This window comes from Parasteatoda tepidariorum, chromosome 12 (genome assembly GCF_982258835.1).
Source record: "Parasteatoda tepidariorum strain Cologne lab strain chromosome 12, Ptep-v5.0, whole genome shotgun sequence".
NCBI classification, from domain to species: domain Eukaryota; kingdom Metazoa; phylum Arthropoda; class Arachnida; order Araneae; family Theridiidae; genus Parasteatoda; species Parasteatoda tepidariorum.
In genome coordinates, this window is record NC_141766.1 from 12905223 (window position 1) to 12926633 (window position 21411).

The window sequence follows — 21411 nt, forward strand, 5'->3', positions numbered from 1 at the left end:
ATATATATATATATATATATATATATATATATATATATATATATATATATATATATATATATATATATATATATATATATATATATATATATATATATATATATATACGAAAAAAAAATGTATATTCCCCTCGATTTGAAAGAAAAAGGTGAAAGGGAATTATTTTCAACAAATCTTGTATTTTTTATTCGATTATAGTAATTTTCGTTAAATACGCCTCAAAACCAATTAAAATTACATTAAGTCCAGAAAACGTCGGCAACAAGAAAGATTATATAAGCAGGAGGCAAACTTCCGTAAAATACCAATCAGATTAATAAGGCGGGTTGACACGATCAAAGTACTTTGATCAAAGTAAGCGCGCGCAATCAAAGTAAGTCATAAAAGTAAATAAAACAAAAATGGGAACTGCGAAATTTTAGGGAAAAGGGGAAATGCGAAGGGGTAAAGGGAAATGCGCGCTTACTTTGATCAAAGTACTTTGATCGTGTCAACCAGTGTCAACCCACCTTGAGTAATAGCTGTCCGCGCTCTCATTGGCGAGATTGTAATGCGCCAAGCGTAGCTTTCTAGCGTTCTTTTCTCAAGGTGGGTTGACACGATCAAAGTACTTTGATCAAAGTAAGCGCGCGCATTCACCAGTAGGGAAATATTTTTGGGGAAATGTGACGATTTAGAAGAAGTTGTTTTTGTTTACAGGGAATATGTTTATTTTGAATGTTTCTTTCAAGAAATTTGGACATACTAATAGGATTTGAAAACTTCTCTATATTATCGGGTAAGTGAGAATTTCTTCATTTATAATCAACTATATGTGCTTTTATAATGAATATTACGTTTTCTATTTTAAATACTACTAATTATATCACATGCTAATATACGTTATACTCATGTATATATGATATCTTTGTGTAGTTAATAGATTATTAGAAGTATTTCTGAACTGAATAATCAGAATAAACACAAAATATGTATTCCATGCCTAATAGTTCATTTATTCCCGATCTGTTTGTGCATTAATAATTTTTATTAAAGTTTATAAAATATTTAGTTTAACATTTTTTCAGCTCTATCATTTTATAGTATAATTGATTGCTTAACTTTTATTACTGTGTAGATATTAATACTGATTATTTTCTGTCAAAATTTTATATAAGTAATTGTTGTTTTTGGTTACTTTCTGTCTATATTTAATTAAAGAAAAAATTGCTTATAGAGAAAATTTTGTGTCATGACAAGTGTGGAATTTAAAAAACATGGAGATCCATATGTCTCATTTAGGAATTAGATTAGTTGTTAATTCTATATTGAAATTCAGTTATTTTAAATATTTGTGCATCTCTAGCTTAATATTAAGATCTTTTTACATTGGTTTGATCTTTATACAAATTTGCTTGAGAGTTTTAAAATGTCTGTTTGTTTGACCTTATCTTTTTTGCCAAATGTCTTATGTTTTATTTGACCACATACACTCTAACTTACTTGACACTAAAATTGTTTCAGACAGAGAATATCTTATTTCCATGTATAATAATTAAAAGTTATTTTCATGAGTTATCTTGATGAACTATAGAAAGTTTTGTTGTTGAATAAAAATGTTTAATATTTCTTTAGTCAACTTCATTTTGGACTGTTCGTGATGCTTTATGCTATGCTACAGTTATTAAATTGAAATCCTATGGACTTGCTTTTATTACTATTAACTTATGTAATAGAATAGTAAATTTTTTTTGTTGTTCAAAGTACATTATTTGCTCTAAGAAAGAGCAAAAAAAAATTTCTTTTTCTCTTTCTGGAAACATACAATATGCAAAATCTTAAATAATTTGATTAAAATGTGCTAGGTTTACGAACATAGATACAATACTTAATATATAATATACAGTGTGTTCTATAAACACCGCTTTTGATATGTATTTTTATAATCCTTATCAAAAAGGAAAACAAAAAGTGTGTATGTTACAACTAGTATAAAAGTATGGGGAAACCATATGCACTATTGAAATCTGACTATTTACATTTAAAAAATGTAGATGGTATTAACATCAAAACAGGTTTAATTGGGTGTTGAAACTTGAAGATGTGTTTTTTATACAGTCAAATGTGTCTTGTTGTATATTTCTTTTTTCTTTCAGAAAAGTGATTTGTCATTTTTCTGTGTTTATTTTTTCCTTCCTTAAATACTAATTCGCTAATACTAATTTTTTGATAAGGTATTTGAAAAGACATATTAAGAGCAATCCTCATGAAATACCACATATATAGCCTATGTCTCATTGTGCTCATCAGATTCAAGTTTTGTCAAAGTAAATTGAAACTTTTGATTTATGCATTATATAAATATTGTTTTAATATTAATGAAGAGTTGATACTAATTTTGTTACTTGATTGTTCAAAATATACAAATACTTCATTCTCCTCAAAAATATACAAATTGGAAGTAACAGTCAACACAATTCAAGTGCTCATTAATAGGCAGTTTATTTTTGAGTAGTAGGAAGTTATTTCTTTTCAAATTTAGTAAAGTAGTAACTTTGTGTATTGTGAGTATAGTTTAAATTTATTTATTATTTTTTCTAAATGAATATTCAATAAAGACAGTTTAATTTTATGTGGTGTAGACCATTTTGAAACACTACTACTATTACTTTTAAACAATTTTACTGAAATATATTAAAAAATTCAGAATTTTTTTATGTTTGAAGTTTTGTTAGAATTTTGTGAAAATTTTAAGGGGGAGTAGTCGAAATTGTATTCGGAAAAAATTTTATACTATTAGTTGATTGTATTAGGAGAAGTTGATGGCGTAGCAGATGTTAATCACTAATTCCGTAGAAGACACAAAAAAATCGAATGATAATAATGTAATGTAGCAGTATAAAAAAATTAAATCAATTGTAAAGAAAAGATTTATGAACCTTTTATTTATTTGCTTTTTTTTTTTTTTTTTTTTTTTTTTTTTTTTGAATAATGTATTTTTTATCTCTTACAGGTTGACAGAATGTATTCTTCATCTCCTCTTCTGCATTTAAAATAGCCTGTATTATATCACAGCCGGAAATAATTACAAGCTTTCATTTTCTAAAAACAATAAACAGAAGTAGAAAGAGCAGTAGTGAAAGTGTTCAGAGAAAAATGTTTTGACCTTAGGAAGCTTTCATAATCATTTATAACTTTTTATCTTAATTTACTTAATTACCTTAATTAATCTTAATCTTATCAGGACTTTTATAATCTTAGTTATGTATTACTTATTTTTATTCTAAAAATTTTTGGGGGTTATTGTGGTAGCAATTTAAAAAAAAAAAAAAAAAAAAATTCTTGTACTGGATCTTTTATTGGGTTAATAACATTTTACTATGGCCTATTCAAAACTGTTATACAAAAGTTTTTAAATATATTTTCTAAACATTAAATCTGAGGAAATTTGCTATTATATATTCTTTGTAGATTAAAATTCAAATTATATTTTTATTATTAAACAGTTCAAGATTCTTTCTTTAAATTTAAACTTCTTCTAATTGTTTTATATTGTAAAATTTTAATGTTGATACTGCATAATGTATATGCATGTTACATAAAATATTTATAAATCTTTGTGACAGTTTCCTTCAATCTTTTTGTTCTTATTCTCTTCTTTTTAAGTACTAGAAATTAGTCAAAATAGTTTATGGGTGAGAGCTTATAAATTTCTTCATTCATAGTTTCAGTGTATTCCATTAAAATTATTTCCTTAAACTAATATGTTTAATTTACTATAAAAATTATTTCATTCAATATATTGTTCTTTCCCATTTCAAATGATTTGTAATCCAATGATGTTTTTACCAATAAAATTTTTTAAACTAAGAACTATTGCTTGTATGTGCAAAAAAATAAAATTAGATTTCAATGGAGTTGTATAATAAATTTTATAAATAGTATATTTTTCTGTATTAGATGTAAAAGGCTTCAGCATGCAAAATTTATAGAAATCAATACTTTTCTTGATGTAAAAGTTACTCTATAAATAACAATAATAAACGATGTAGGAATCAAATAGCAAATGCCTAAAGTTATTGAATATCAAATAATGTTTCTAGAACTTTCTGGAAGCTTTTTCTCAAGTTGCTAAAGTTTCTCATCAAATATCACTGAAATCCAAATTTATTTACATTTATTGAAACAGTCTTTTCGTTTTAACTATTTCAATTCATAATTTAAAATCAACAAGTCCAATGGATTACCAGTAGGACCAGGTTTTACTTTTGATATATGACGAGGGATGTCAGAGAAGAATGATGAAAAGTTAAGGTTTATTTATGTACAGTTTATTTTTCTAAAAAAAAAATTTTTTTTAACTCCTATATCTATTTACAATATCAGTTGTTAAAAAATTTGGCTTTAAAAGAGCATGATATAGCATAAGCTTTTTTATAAAGAGTTTGATAATAATTATTACAAAATAATAGCTTGCATAAGGAATACAAATTGAAAAATTTGTTTGAGTAAATTAACATTCTTTAATGATGGTAACAAGTGGTATATATATATAACACAATAAAAAACAAAAAGGATTACGAGAATAATAAAGAAAATTAAGAAAAAATAATAGCTTTATTTGCTACACAAAAGTTGCTAGTACATAGAATTAATAAATTGCATCAAAAATACAGAGAGAAAAATATAATAAAAATTCATGAAAAAAGAAGCTATTAAATGAAAAAAAAAATTTTTTTATTAAAAAGAATAAATTAAAAAGCCGGAAAGCAAAAACAATAAAAAAATGTAATATATATTTTTGTTTTCCGACTTTTTAAATTTTTTTTAAATAAAAACGATTTTTTAAATATTTAAAACTATTTTAACCCAATTAATTTAAATAATTAAATTAATTATTTAAATTAATTGGGTGCTTCAAAAGCAATCAAACTGGTTTTGATATTCTAATTTTTGCATACATTTTTTTAAATTTTGAATAAAATTATAATAGCCACCAAGGTAGACCATTTATTGGAGAAAGAAAAGACATACAGATGGAAAAATACACATGCTAATACCAACAAAAGATAATTCGACTCCTGTGCCCTTTGCATTCTAAGTGTGAAACCCGCATCAGAAACTAAATAAGAAAGAAATATGGAAAAACTATCAGCACTTGTGTGCTTTATTTACGTCGCACAACAGCTGCACAATGGGCTACTGGCGACGGTCTGGGAAACATTCCTGAGGATGATCCGTAGACATACCATCGAAATTTTGATCCTCCACAGAGGGAATGGCTCCCCTGCTTTAGTAGCCCGACGATCTACTCGCGAAGTCAAGCACTTTACAGTAGAACAGTTTAACGAGGACCAATACCGCTTGCCCTGGGTCCCTACGCAGGCTGCTCAAAGTGGTCAGTCCACCCGTTTGATGACCGCAGCCAGTGATGCTTGATTGTGGTATTCTACTGGAAACTGTGTCTTTACGATCAGTCCACAGCGGGACTACTAGCACAAGTATTGTACAGAATGTAATGGAAATGGTTCCTCAGAGATCGCTAGCACAATATTCAAAATTTCGCTTTATGTTACCCTCCAAATTCACCTGCTATTTTGTATACAGTGAGAATGGGCTTGAGAAATAATTATTTTGAATTTTTTCTGTGATTAACTTGATTGTAACCGCGAACGTGAAGTTAGGATCGAGCTTTCTCACCCCACGAAACTGGAAAAATTCTATTTAACGCATCTTTGAAATTGACCCTTATCATTTTTAGAATCCTCTTTGAAAAATACGTCATGGATAACAATCAATTACCGATACCCACAATTGGCACAATTATCGCTGTTTGAATCAAAGTAGAAATTAAAGTTGAACACCCATCAAAGTAAATTACGTCACATCCAGAAAGATCAATCACTCGACCAAACGGACGTCACGGTGAACGTTGACATCACTGGTCTAGTAACTAGTTTGTACTCTATATCCACGCCCTCTAGTGAACTGCGGTGCTTGTTTATTGCAGCTGTACATAATTTGTTCTTTTTTTATTTGATTTTTATAAGTTGTAATGATTAATAATAATTGATAACATTCAGTCTCTTTGCCAGAAAAATCTGAAATTCGCAAATTTTATGACACATTTTTTTTCCAGATTTTTTTAAAGATTTATAATTCGTAAATTTTAAAATTAAAAAAAAAAAAAAACTAATATGTTTTTAAAATTTAATTCTTTATATCATTCTGAAATTCAAATATTTGAAATAAAATAAAACACACAATTTATGTACTTACAAAAAATAAATAAATAAATAACATAAAGAACATTTTAGTAAACATTCCAAGCTAGCCTGTTAGCGTACAATTACACTGGTTATCATAAATTAAGGAAAAATCACAAAAATAGCGATAACTCTTTCAAAAGTAAGCCAAACCGTGCAAAATTTGCATATGTTGTCCACTAAGAGTAGCTGAGTAAAATTGCAATATGCAAATTAGTGGCGCTGCACTCGGCTTACGTCATCTGCCTGGAGCATAAAAGTCCAAGTTTGAGAGAAAGCACACAAATTTTACTGTGATTGCGACATTGAAAATCTGAGATAGCCAATTCGTAATAATGACCTCTAGGCATCATTTGCCTGAAGAACTACGATGGAGAGCCATCGGGAGACTAGAGGCAGGGCAGAGTCAATCAGAAGTGGCCAGATGGCTAAATGTGAGTCCATCTGTGGTTCATAGACTTTGGAGGCAATTTCAAACCACAGATTCGGCATCTAGGAGGTTCAGTCAAGGACGACCAACTGTTACGACCAGTGCCGATGACCGATATTTGACATTAAGTGCACGCAGGAATAGAACCGCTACTCCGACACATCTTAGATCCTCTCTTGCTGCAGCCACCGGAAGGTTGGTGTCAACGTCAACTGTGCGCAGAAGGCTCCACGAAGGTGGTCTGTATGCGAGACGACCAGCCATTTGCGTGCCGCTCACATCACGCCATAGGAGAGACCGTTTGCAGTGGGCCCGACAACATGTCCACTGGACGTCAGATCAATGGAGGCCTGTTCTCTTTACGGATGAGTCCAGGTTTAGTCTAGAAAGTGACAGTAGACGTTATTTGATATGGAGAGAACCTGGGACCCGTTATCATCCATCAAACATCCGTGAAAGAGATGCATACGGAAGAGGCAGTGTCTGTGTTTGGGGAGGCATATCCTTAGGAGGGCGCACATACCTCCATGTCTTTCCAAGGGGAACCGTGAATGCTCAGGTTTATCGAGACAACATCCTTGATGCTTATGTGCGCCCATATGCCGGGGCAATTGGTGATTGCTTCCTGTTACAGGACGATAATGCAAGACCACACAGAGCTCGCATTGTTGATGATTATCTTCAACAGGAAACAATTACTCGCATGGAGTGGCCAGCTCGATCCCCGGACTTGAATCCTATCGAGCACGTTTGGGATGCTCTAGGGAGGCGTGTATCTGCCATCAATCCGCCCCCTCAGACCCTTGCCACGCTTGCAACTGCTTTACAAGAGCAATGGCTCTCACTTCCTATTGAACTGATAGACCGCATAATTGAAAGCATCACACATCGCTGTTTGTGCTGTATTGCTTCTAGAGGCAATCATATTCCATATTAAAGGTACTTTTTCTATTGCAAACCGATACTTCCAATTTGTTTATTTTATACATGTGCTAATTTCTATACTACTATTAATGTCTGATAATTTCTTTTTATGTTGTTTAATACCTTACTATGTGTTGTATATTGTGGGTAAGTTTCATAAAATTCCATGTGTAATTTCTTGAGTTATCGCGATTTTTGTGAATTTTCCTTAATTTATGATAACCAGTGTAGTTTGCTAGTAAAGCGTTTTCTTGGTTTTCATTTGTGTGTAATGGAAATTCTAATTATTTTCATTCAAAAAGTTTTTCAAAGTACGATTTTACTCCTCTATTTCAATAACAAGGTACTTTGATATCTGGGTCGTGTTAAAAGTTAAAAATATAAGAAAAGTATTTCACAACATCCACTAAGATGAGAAATTGTCTGTCAAGGATGATAAAAAAATTAATGGTTAAAAAAATAATTCATTGCGATAATGAACATACAGCTGTAACGTTATTATTGTTCAGTTATCTAAAAGATTTCTTCGTGGTTTTCCTTGCATTTAACGCAACATTTGATTTGTCTAAATTTTAATTTAATTTTAAATAATATATAGGTTACTACAAAAGCTTTTATAAACATGATTTTACTCTGATATTTAAATTGCAAGTTACTTTGATATCTGGGTCGTGTTAAAAGTTAAAAATATAAAAAAAAGTATTTCACAACATCCACTAAGATGACAATTTGTCTGTCAAGGATGATAAGAAAATTAATGGTTAAAAAAATAATTCATTGCGATAATGAACATACAGCTGTAATGTTATTATTGTTCAGTTATCTAAAAGATTTTTTCGTGGTTTTCCTTTGCATTTAACGCAACATTTGATTTGTCTAAATTTTAATTTAATTTTAAATACAATATAGGTTACTACAAAAGCTTTTATAAACATGATTTTACTCTGATATTTAAATTGCAAGGTACTTTGATTTCTGGGTCGTGTTAAAAGTAAAAAGTGTTTCACAACATCAACTAATATGACAATTAGTCTCTCAAGGATGATAAAAAAAATTAATTGTTGAAAAAATAATTCATTGCGATAATGAACATTTAGCTAGAATCCTATTACCGTTCAGCAATCTAAAAGACTTTTTTGCCGTTTTTCCTTGCATGTAACGCAAAATGTGATTATTTCTATTTAGCCTTAATTGAAATAAGTTATTTTCATAACTTTAATGATTATGATTGTACTCCAAGTAACTTATGAGTAATTTTGATTTCTGGGTTGAATTAAAAATAATAAGGACGTTTCCTTATATTCACAAAGATGTTAAGCCACCTATCAAGGATGGGAAGAAAAAAAATTATTGATTATTTAAAAATAACTTCTTTTAGATAATGAGCATTTAGCTGGAATACCTATTACCGATAAAAACAATCTGAAAAACGCATTTGTAGTTTTCTTTAGCATGTAACGCAAATTTGATAATTTAATTTTATAAATTATCAATAATAGATTATTTTATAACTATAGATTATTTTTATAACTTTCTTTTATAACTTTAATAAAATAGATTATTTTTATAACTTTCATAAGTATATAATTGTAATTCGATACTTAAATTGTGGCTTATTTTGTTTTACTGGTTGAGTTAAAAAGAAGAGCTTTTCGTTTATATTCAGCAAGTTGATACCTTATCTATTTCATAATTTTATAACCGTCGTCGAACAGCCGACCTAATTATGTGCTTACGCCTACTCATGTTTAACTCCGTAAATTCAATTTTAAATCATATCCAAAAGACAGGGAGAGTCCTTTATAAAGTATTGAGAGAAATTTGCCTCCATATTGGACTTCTTGATGGAACTAGCCCGCATTTACGTTACATTTTGAGGAAAACATCCCACGGTTAGCCTGACTTCAAGGAGACTCCTGATCTTCTGAACCACAACGGCTAGGCCTGATTAATAATAAAAAATGGCTGCTTATAAAAAAATAATTTCATTGAGATAAAGATGAACATATAGTTGAAATCCTATTACCGCCAAGCAATCTGAAAAACATTTTCTAGGTTTTCCTTTGCGTGTAACGCAAAATTTTATTACTTTAATTTCAACTTAATCTTGGTTAAAATAAATTATTTTTATAGCTTTTATAAACATTGTTTTACGCCGATATTTAAATTGCACGTTACTTTGATTTTTGGAATGAGTTAAAAATTACAAAAAATATGAAGAGCATCTCGCTATATTCACCGAAATAATTGACTGTATGTCAAAGACGCTAAAAAAATTATTTATTATATAAAAAAAATTCATTACGATTACTGAGCATTTCGCTGGAACTCCTTAAGCGTCAAGCAATCTGAAAGATATTTTCGTGGTTTCCCTTTACGTGTAACGCAAAATATGATTGTTTTCTTAAAAAAAAACATTCATAAAGGCAGCAATGTTTAAATATTTACATAAATTATGAATTATTTTATCTATATTCCTTGTAAATCAAAACAAAATGAAGAGCATTTGATTGTGGGCAATTAATTAGCAAGGTACATAGTCTTACGCGGACATTAAGTAATGAATTGGGAGATTTTGATACTGATATATATATATATATATTATAATAATTTGAATAATTATTTGTGCAAAGGCATTAATAAAGATCGGAAATTAATAGATAATACAATCGAGTTCATAATAAATACTACGAATAATTATTTTCATGAAAAAGATTTTTATTTTTAATTCTCATCGGAAAATTTAACAAATTTACGGTTGCATGGCTTTAAAAAAATGTGTCATTGATGTGCATTTTTAATGATTACGATTTTAAAACAATAATAGTAAACTTATAAAATTCAAAGGATTTTAGTTTCGAACTCCTTCTGTTAAATCATATTTTTAAATATAAAAAAATGCTAATATAAGCATCTATACTTCAGTTATAATAGAACCAGACGCTTCAAACTAATAACTATGGATAAGTAAATATCCTTCCTTCGGTTTTAATTAATCTAAGTTCTGAAAACCAAAACTAAACAAAACCGAAACTATAGTATATAATTGCTCGTAATCTGAATGATCTCTGCTTTTAAAGCTTCAATAAACAAACAAATAAATTATGAGTAATGAATAGACATCTTTAAGCAATATACAAAATAATATACTGGTTTACGGAAATGAAAAAGTTTTAGAATTTAAATTAAATTGCTTTTTAATGATCAACACTGATTACGCGCAATGCAAAGGTACGGCGGGGATGTCGGAAAATAATCACTACGACGACGCGAACGCCACTTTTTGTGCGTAAAACCGGTCTGTCAAAAGCGTGTTGCTTTTCTAAAACCCCCCCGGGAAAGTTAAATGTCCTTATCCCCTATATTAGTCCCTGGTCACATCAAAGTGAGAGACAATTACAAATACAGGCAACATTTTATATATTTATTTAATTTCAAAAGCAAATATTTTCCTCTTTTCATTAATATAATCACATGGTTGGTTAAAGTACCTATATCAGTGTCTAATAAAATATGATTTTATTTTTTAAACTTCATTAAATAATTTTAAAATTCGAATGAATTTTAAGAACACAGAGGCCGAGATTATTTATTTGATATATCATACTCTCAACAACAGTGCGTGACTTTTTTTCCCCTTCGCATTTTCCCTTTTCCCTAAAATTTCGCGGTTCCCATTTTTGTTTTATTTACTTTTATGACTTACTTTGATTGCGCGCGCCTACTTTGATCAAAGTACTTTGATCGTGTCAACCCGCCTTCATTCAATAAAGAAAAACCAAACGTTACAGTCCAGTTGACTCTATTAGCTCCGACAATAGCAAGATTAAGTGGTAGATGTTAACAAACAACTATTTTTGCAGAAATTTTATTTTTTCGTGACAAAACATACAGTAACGTAATAATAACACAAGGTTGCTTCAGGTTTATCCTTATGTTACTCCTCTATTTTAAGAAGTTATCAAAAATTAAACCCAACATATTTACCGTAAACCGGGGCGAGTCTACCCATCCAGGGGCGAGTCTACCCATCCAGGGGCGAGTCTACCCATCCAGGGGCGAGTCTACCCATTTTAGTTTTATTTAATTTTCACTACTTTAAATTGCAAATAAAAATTTTTTTACCGACTGAGGACTTAGTTCAGACTCTAAGGAAGATGGCGCTGTAGTAGTTTGATCCGTTTTTATTTATTTGGTGTCTTTTTAACCGACCTGTTCAAACGTTTTTTGAGAGATTCGTATTGAAAATCAGCAAACTTTTAGCTGGTGCTCCGTAAGTATATTATTATTATTACTATTTTCACTTTGGTTAAGTGATAAACTTATCTAAGACTAAGATTACATTAATTTTATATGAAAAAAAACAAAAAGAATGTAAGTTTTGCTGTTGTAAACAAAAAGCCAGAATTCGAGGGGCGAGTCTACCCATTCGTATTTAGCTTTAATAAAGCATAATAATATAATTTAGAACTTTGTTTATATTAAAATTAAGTCATTTTAAATGAATTTGAGTATATTATTTTAATTCTGCATTGATAAATTTATCATTAATAAGAAAATTTATAGGTTAAATATAAATGTAAATATAAATTCATTTTACCTAATTTTTCAATTTTTATATTACAAAATTAACTTTTTTTATTTAATGCAAGTTAAATAAATTATTATTTATAAATTATTATTACCTCCCAAAAGAATGGGAAAATGATTTTTCATGATTCCCAATGTTTGAATTTCGATTTTGTTAATAATCCTTAATTATTATTATTTATTAATTATTTAATTGTAAATTTATATTAATTTTAATTTATTTTTATCAACAATAATCAGAAAATTTTTTTATTTTATAATGTTAATGATTATAAAAACAAAACTTTGATCAAAATGTGATAATCGATCAAATACTCAATTTGTGTTATTTTATGAATAAAAAAATGGAATTTATAATTAAGTTATGAATTTTTACTTCATAAATATCCTATATAGTAACTAAAATAACAATTTAATAGTAAAATTTGATTATTTACAATGTTAACATTCATTTTAGTAGAATGGGTAGACTCGCCCCATACGAGAGATTTGTCAGCAGTTCTATAAAAATATACAGTAACAGCGTAACTGTTAATATTTTCTAAAATCGATTTCACGGCTTTAAAGAGGGATAAATAGCAATTCTGAAACACCTATTAAAAGCCTTTTTTCTTTAATATTTAAAAAAGTTTGACCACTTGAAAGTTGACAAATTGAAAAAATGGGTAGACTCGCCCCGGTTTACGGTATATGTTTCTTATAAAAATAATAACATTTTATCAATATTTTTTTTTTATCTTCTTTCCCATTTATTGCTCATTTACTCCTCTCCAACAGCAAAAGAACTCTTGATTTGAATTTGCATGTTATGAAATAATTCAATTTATAGTAAATTTGTATTTTGGTTTGAAATATTTTCCATGGGAAAAAATCAATCATAAAAACTTGTTAAGATTTTTCCTTTGGCTAAGATTTATTTAAGTTATATTATAAGCTATATTTTCCCTTAATATTAGCCTATAATTTTGAAGCTCGATCAGAAATTATATCAAAAAGATATAATAACAGAGAAATTAGGGGCACCAAATGGTGCATAATATGGTTCCCTCGACAAACCACGGAAATTATTTACCAATCTTGGTATAAGTTTGGTTCACGGTTAAACGTGCAGCAATAAGTGGTTTGAAACATCAATTGGCTAATCCCGAGGGCCCGTGGTTCAAATCCCGGCTGCGAATAACTTTTAAAAATTATATTTAAGAAAAATAATTTATTTTTATTTATTTTATAACATGGTAATGTAAATAAAATATTCCTTTACTTACTTTATTTTAGGTGAGCTTTTAATAAAAGCGTTAGAAATAAGAAAATGTTTGTTCATCTTCTGAATATATATAATGCCACAGATATCACTTGATATTAACCTGTAATTTTGTAACTCGTTCAGATATATTATTCTATATGTAATATACTACCACAACAAGCAAAATAATTATAGACAAATTAGGGGGTGCTGAATGCAGTAATACCCAGTTAAGCATGTAGATTGTAGAAATAAGTAGTTGGAAGCAACAAATCCGGTGGAGGTCAATTTCCTAAAAATAATTTTATGAAAAATAAATTTAAGAAAAATAATTTTTTTATAATAAAAAAAAATAAATTTAAGAAAAATAATTTTTTTATAATAAAAAAAAATAAATTTAAGAAAAATAATTTTTTTTTATATATTTATTTTACAATATGGTAACGTACATAAAATATTCCTTTACTTATTTATTTTAAGTGCGTTTATAATAAAAACGTAAGAAGTAAGAAAATGCTAGCTCATTTACTGTATATATATAAGGCCCCATATTTACCCTTAATATTAACCTATAAACTTGGACAGATATTATATTATGATATACTACCATACCGACAAAATATTTATAAGAAAAATGAGAGGGTGCACAGTGGGGTATACATGGTCCCCTGACAAACAGCAGAAATTACTTTAAAAGCTAAATTGTAACATAAATAAAATATTCCTTTAATTATTTTTTTAGCATGTTTATAATAATAGTGTTAGCTCATGTTTTGTTCAGATATAATACCCTATATTTCTCTTTCTTAATGCTAGTTCAGATTTTATTTATTAATATAATATACTACCACACCAAGTGAAATAATTATAGACAAATTAGGGTGCCCTACAATGGAGCATTATATGATTCTCCCGAATTACTTTAAAAGCATAATATGACTCAGAAGATTTTTAAAAATTAGATCTAAGAAAAATAAATTTATTTATTTATTTATTTATTTTACAATATGGTTACATAAATAAAACAACCCTTTACTTTTTTCGAGTGCGTTTATAATAAAAGCGTTAGAAATTAGAAAATTTTTGAATTTTCACTCTTTTACGTAACAAACTTAAACTCGAAATTACTGGATAGGGGTAGATTGAAAATTATTTTTTCTTAAGTGATGCATGGTCATCATGTAAGCATGGTCATCATAAAGAAAAAAAAAAATCGAATTTCATTAAATTATTAAGGCGTTTTGATTATGAAAACAATTTGCTGGGAAGTTCAGGAAGTATATAAGATAAATGGTCATGGAATAATTAATAAATAAGTAATTAAATAGTAACAAAAATAGATTACTATTTCTGTACAATAGCGAATTTTCTGTCGATTGGCTGAGTGGTATGCTGAAAAATTACATTAAATGTGAGCTTCAATATATTTATTTCATTAATGTAATGTTAATACAATATTTATTCGTTATTTTAAAAGATATTTTCTAAGTTTTATAAACTTTCAAGATAAATTTCCAGTTGATACATCTTCAAAACAATACACCACTTGAAAGATGCCATGCAAAGCACGAAACACGTTATTTTGGTTTCTTTTTTTTTCTCTCTAAAACTCGTTCTCTTGCACTAACAAAACACCAAGGACGAATTTTTTTGACATTTATTATTGTTACTGGAATTTTTTGAAAAAGAAACAAAAATCTGTTAAATATAGATACACACACAGATATACATATTTATATATTCTTCCACTTCCACGAAATTTAAAACAAACAAAGTTAAAAATATTGTAAGACTTCGATGATCAAAACTAAAAACTGGTTCGCATTCTGAAAAAAGATTTGAATGTAATATCGAAAAACAAATCAAATAGTGCTGCCCTCTAGTGTAGAATTGTATTTTTAAAGTATCAGCAGAATTTAATAGCATTGTATTTTTTTCAAGATTCATTATTGATGGTATTAATTAATTGAATTTCATTCCTCAATAATGAATAATTGTGTTCTCTCAATAAAAGCACCCGAAAAATATCCGTTATAAATGTTTAGTAATTTTATTCAAGAGTGGGTCAAAGGATAAAGTGAGATTTCATTGGCTGTTGAGTTAGTGCATGAAAACTAAAGTTTAGTGGGACCATTCACTAATAACGTTAATGTTAAAACATCTTTATCATTGAGAATACGGACAATTTCATAGTTTTATTTCATGCCCTCTTAAACTTGTATACAAAACCACGTGGGTAATTGAAGCGTTGATTGATCTGTCATTTTAACTTACTTTGGCGCAGATTCCAGGCGGATTACGAAACTTGGTCTTGTTTTCTGTCTGAAGTGAGTCAGATAAATAAAATTTCTTTAAAATTAATGTATTAGTACGATCATTTGGCACTTCAACGGCGAGTAGGCAACATGTCGGTAGCATCTATAGCTCGTTTCTCAATAAAACGCTTATTTAACTCCACCATTTTCCACCGTCGAATTGCATCTTATGTTGATCGTAAGTTAGTTATTAATTTTTATAATTATAAATGCATTTTATAAACAAAAGCAGTGGTTTTGTGATGATTTCTGAAATGTTTTTATTATTTACTTCTAGCTGCTTTTGGTCTTGAAGATGAAAAATTAGAAATTCAACGAATTGCTGGAGATTTTGCATCCAAAGAAATGTTTCCTCATATGGCTTATTGGGATGAAAAGGTTAGTCTTAATTTACTAATAATGACTTTAAATTAAAAGGGTTATAAAAATACCTATACAACTCCAAAATCTTTTCTCTATTTGTTGATTGTCGTACGAAATTTAAAGTATAGTTTTAAGTTTTACTTTATTAGTTTGTAAAGTGGATTATTTTCAATACTGTATTATAATGTTGTTTATTTTTTAATTTAAATGAGAGGCTCAATATGTATATTGAAACCATATTATTGTCAATGTTGAGTGTTATTTATCATATGAGGTGGAAAATTAAAATATGTTGGCAAATTCACTTACTTACATTTTAATACACGTTATTACCTTAAATTATGAATCTCTGTATGGGTTTTTATTTTAATGTAAACTACCAAAAGTGTAAATTTTTCATTGTAAAGTATAAAAGGTAGAAAAACAAGGGTGCCAAAGGTTTTTGTTTTTATAGTGTAATAGTGTAACACATCTTATAAAGTAGAAAAGATAGCACTCTATTATTGAAATTGTGTTAGTTCAATGTATTATATGTGTATTAGCTCAAGAAAATATGTGTATTAGCTCAAGAAAATATGTGTATTAGCTCAAGAAAAGAGCTTACATATTTATATTTCAATTTATAAGAGTAATTAGGTAGATTATAGAGTTTTGTTGGTAATTTATTTTGCATTTCATTACTAATTAAAAAGATTGAGGCATAAGCCCCATTTTTGAATTGTTTAATTTAGCATTTTCAATGATAAATAACCACAATTTTCATTTAGGCAATGTATTGTTATCTGGTGTAAATTCTAGAAACTTGTCAAACGTGTATTTTTAAATGATACGAAGGAACAGTTTGATGATACAAAAGTGTGGCTTAATCATTATAATGCACCCAGCCTTTCAATTGCAATACTTTTTAAACTATGTTAATTCAATTTTCTTTATTAATGATGAGTTTTTAGAACTATAGTTTTCTGCAAAATTAAAAAAAAGTTCGGAAAATTTTAATGTGGGTTAAATTTATTGCCTTAAAAAGAAGGGCTAAGAACATTAAATATTTTTAACTGAACTTGTAGTATGTTAAATTAATATTGCATCAACCTTATAAAAATGAAACTTTCTTTCTCTACATGTTAAAAGCAGTAAATAGGAAAAAAAAAAAAAAACATTGTGAATTTGTGCATTGCTAATTTGTTCACAGTGATAAGTTTTTTATTTTTTTATTTTTTTTTTTTAAACTGAAATTCATATTTTAAACTACTGCCTAGACTAAAGCCTGGCTGCTTTTTGCAAATTTTTTTTCTCTCTGTTATTTAATGTGTGATGATATTCTATGATATTAATGTATTGTACAAAAATTTCCTTAGATTTATGATAATACTCATGACAAATGCAATAAATTCTCTTATCTATAATTCCATTATAGACTGCATTCTAACAGTTAAAACTAAAGAACAGTATAAAAATAAAGAGTATGTCAAGTGGCATATCCACTGTGATTTAAAGTAGAGGGAAATCATTAAAACCCTACTTTAAAATTATTTGACTTAGACAATCTTGAACTTGGTTATAAATTTTAGTTGCATATTGGCATGATGGAATATTAACTATTTGATCCTGGTTATTTATTTTATTAATGCAATAGTACTTTAAAATTTTCCATGCATTGATTTAAATCTACCGTGAGTTGTCCAGTATTGATAAAATTATACTAGAAATCATTAAAACTTTCTGTTCAAAAAAAATATTATATAATTAAAATTAGTATATTTTATAATACTTTTGTGATAAAATTTACTTTTATTTCACTTTAAGTAGTGCAAATTACTTTTTTTCTCTTTTTTTGTTTGAGCTTGACTTTATTATAGAAAAGTTAAGAAAGGAATTAATTTTATGTAAGCTATATTTACATATAATATTTATTTGTTTTAAAATCAAAATTTTATCGAGTTAAGTTTGTAAATATGTTTTTTTATTTATTTTTTTATTTCATTCTTTTATTTAAATAGGCAATGCTCTAGACCTTTAAATTTGTGTTAAATCTAAAATCTAGTATGACTTACAGAAAAGTTAATGTACTATAGTATGTATTAAAATAACTTATTGCATTGAATTTGTGGTATGTGTAAACTCTAAAAGTGTGCTTAGTTTTTTAAGAAATACATTTTTGTCCTAAAGTAAAGCTTCATTTTATTTCTTCAAACATAACCTACTATTTAAATCAACCAATTTTACAAATGCTAATTGCAGGTGAAATATTTATATGCAAAATGTATGAAAATTGTATATTTTAAAAGTGTATGTATTTATCATGTATGTATTTATCAAACATGCAGAAAAAAAGCTTTATTTTCATAGACAGTAATTCTAAATTTAACTTTTATGGTTTCCCATATAATTCCCATTATATAAGGACATCCAGTAATGATGTTACACCACTTGTTAAGAAATTGTGATAGTTTTTAACAAAGAGAAGGGGGAAATGAAAGCAGGAAGTGTGACATCATTCATTATTATATAACTAAAGAAGTGTGACATCATTCATTATTATATAACTAAAAACATCCTTCATTTGCCAACAGATCATTATCAGATCTTTATTATCAGTTTAGATATGTATTTTTTTATTTTTACCCAGAATGAAAAAAAGAAAGGAAAGGAAAGGAAAAAAAAAGACTAACAATTTTTGTTAGGGTTACAAAGGGCGGAAAAACATATATTTAAAGTAAAAAATTAAATTTGAATTCTGATTTACAACTTAGTTGTTTATTTTTAAACTGCAAGCATAAGTTTTTAACATATTATTTTTATTATTGTTTGGTCTCTTAGATGTGCTTTTAAAAATGGTAGATTCCATAAAACAATACAGTAATCATATAATTTTTTAATGACAAATTGAGGGATCGTCCACCAAAAGTCCTGCACAAAAATGTCAAGTATCATATCCACTGTGCTTTAAAGTAGAGGGAAATCTTTAAAAACCTGCTTTAAAATTATTTGACTTAGACAATTTTGAACTCAATTACAAATTTTAATTATATATTGGTAGGAAGGAATATTAACTAATTGATCCTGGTTATTATTTTTTTTTAATAAAACAATACTTTAAAATTTTCCATGCATTGATTTGAAATTATCAGGAGTTTTCCAATATCATAATATTATACTGAAAATAATTAAAACTTTATGTTCTAGAAAATTTTGTGTAATTAAAATTAGTACATTTTATTATACTTTTGTAATAAAATTTACTTTTATTTCACTTTAAGTAGTGCATAATAATTTTTTTTTGTTTGCCTTATTTTTAGAAATAGTCTGATATATTCCAAAAATGATGTTTTTCTTTTTTGTTTTTTTAAAAAAAGAAAATGTTGTTCTGATTTTTTCTTTGTCCAATATGATGCCTGAGGTAGGATTAACAAATTTTTGATGGTTTGTTATAAAATATTTTTACAAATTAATGATAATAAATTGATTGGACTTTTATTTAGTTATAAATAATTATTCATGTAGTATTTTATAGCTAAGAATTATTCTGATAGTAAAGTTAAATTTAGGACTGTGCTTCTGTTTAACAATCTGTTATGACTTAAGTTGCCGGCAATTTTTCCCCCACAATTCTGATATAAATTTTCCGATCATTGGTTAGAATCTCATGAACCATGATTCATTATAGACAAGTATGGAAATGCCCCACGGTTAAAATCATCAATGATGCATTTTCTTAATTGTCTACAATGGATGTTGCTGATTTTAATAAAACTATCGACCATAAAAACAAGTTGAGCTTGATACTTACATAGGAAGTTTCTTTGTTTTCTGATTAAATTTACAGCTCTGAATCAAAATTGCATATATTTATTTGAAGCCTTAAATAATGCGGATAAATTGCTCTCTGTCAAGTTTGAAATCAATAAGCAAATTTATTAAAAAGCTTATGTCCAATATTAGAACTAGCATTAGATATTTAAATTTTATACATAAGCACACTTTACACCTTGATAACTTAACCCCATCAATAAATCAAAAACCATCTCTTAATCAATTTATTTGACTTCAGAAAAGTTAATTGGTATTGGGTAAAGGAATTTATTTTATGTCAGCTATATTTCCCTTTTATAGTTAGATTTATCAGTCACCATTAAATTTAATAACAAAACAGTCTTGGTGTTAAAAAAAAAAGGTACAATAACTATTCTAATAGTTTCTATGGATTTTTTTTTTAAAAAATAAAAAATTATTTTGGTAACAAGGAAAAAAATTAAATCAATTTTTTGCAGTGTTTTTCAAATGATGTAAAAAGATAAATGTTTAATGAAGTAAAAACATAAATACTTAGTTTTTTTTCTATTCATTTTTAATTATTTTATGCCAGATAAAAATAAATTTTAAAAATATTTTTGCTGTGAAATATTTTTCTTTTTTGAATTTTAATTATTTTTTGCCTTGACGCATTTTTAATAAATGATTATTATTAAAGCTTAAATCAATATTTTATCCAGTTATGTTTGTAAAAAAACTTTTTTTATTTTATTTAAATAGGCAATGCTAAAAAATGATATAGACTATTAAAATTGTGTTAAATCTAAAATCTAGTTTGACTTAAAGAAAAGTTAATGTTTATTACTATAGTATGTATTAAAATTACTTATTACATTGAATTTGTAGTGTATGTAAACTTTTCAACAAAAAAAAAAAAAAAAAAAAGAACGAAGGGGAAAAAAAAAGACTTAAAATAATTATATTTTTTTATTTCCAAACTGCAAATTTACGTTTTTGACATACAGTAAGACATATGATGAGGAAGAGGGTAGAGGTAAGGTGAAATGTGACACTTTCTTGCAAAGGAGAGGGAGGGTGTCAAAAATACCAAAGAGAAAGTGACATTATTTATAGACTATCTCATGAGGCCCTTTGTAGAAAATAAAGAAAAGTAAAAAGGAATCAAATGATTTCAATAAAAATACTAGTAATATAAAGGTAATTAGTATTATAATTTACTTTCTAAGTTCAAAGACTTACATGCTTAAAAAAGTTTTTTAATTTTTCTCTCTGAGGCAAGTTTTTATGTATGTTATGTGAAACCTATTTTTTTTTCGATTTTTTATTCAGGATTTCTTATTTGCATGTTACATTCGAGAAATATTTTTTTATACTCACTTTTATTAGCTGAAAATGTAACTGCCTGCATCACTTATAATTTAATGTTGACAAGAATTCGGTAGTATTATAGATTATTTTTATTAAAATCTATATTTCAAAATATAGGAGTTAATTTTTAATTTAAACTTATCAATTAAAAACATTCTACAC

At 27.4% G+C, this 21411-nt stretch overlaps 1 protein-coding gene and 1 long non-coding RNA gene across 3 annotated transcripts in view; both read left to right on the forward strand.

Annotated features, from left to right (window-relative positions):
* The first annotated feature begins 581 nt into the window (after positions 1-581).
* LOC147800950 (uncharacterized) lies at positions 582-4046 on the forward strand. The gene is made up of 2 exons (XR_015430774.1): positions 582-778; positions 2993-4046. It is a non-coding gene; the product is annotated as an uncharacterized LOC147800950 (long non-coding RNA).
* Positions 4047-15313: 11267 nt separating this feature from the next.
* LOC107449514 (isobutyryl-CoA dehydrogenase, mitochondrial) overlaps positions 15314-21411 on the forward strand; it is a 52910-nt gene continuing 46812 nt past the window's right edge. Inside the window, exons 1-2 of one of the 2 annotated variants that reach the window (XM_016065056.4) lie at positions 15314-15925; positions 16025-16125. In XM_016065056.4, coding sequence (XP_015920542.2) covers positions 15838-15925; positions 16025-16125 — 189 coding nt within the window. In that variant the 5' untranslated portion in view covers positions 15314-15837. The remainder of the gene's footprint in view (positions 15926-16024; positions 16126-21411) is intronic. The other variant, XM_043054892.3, reaches the window with a different exon arrangement.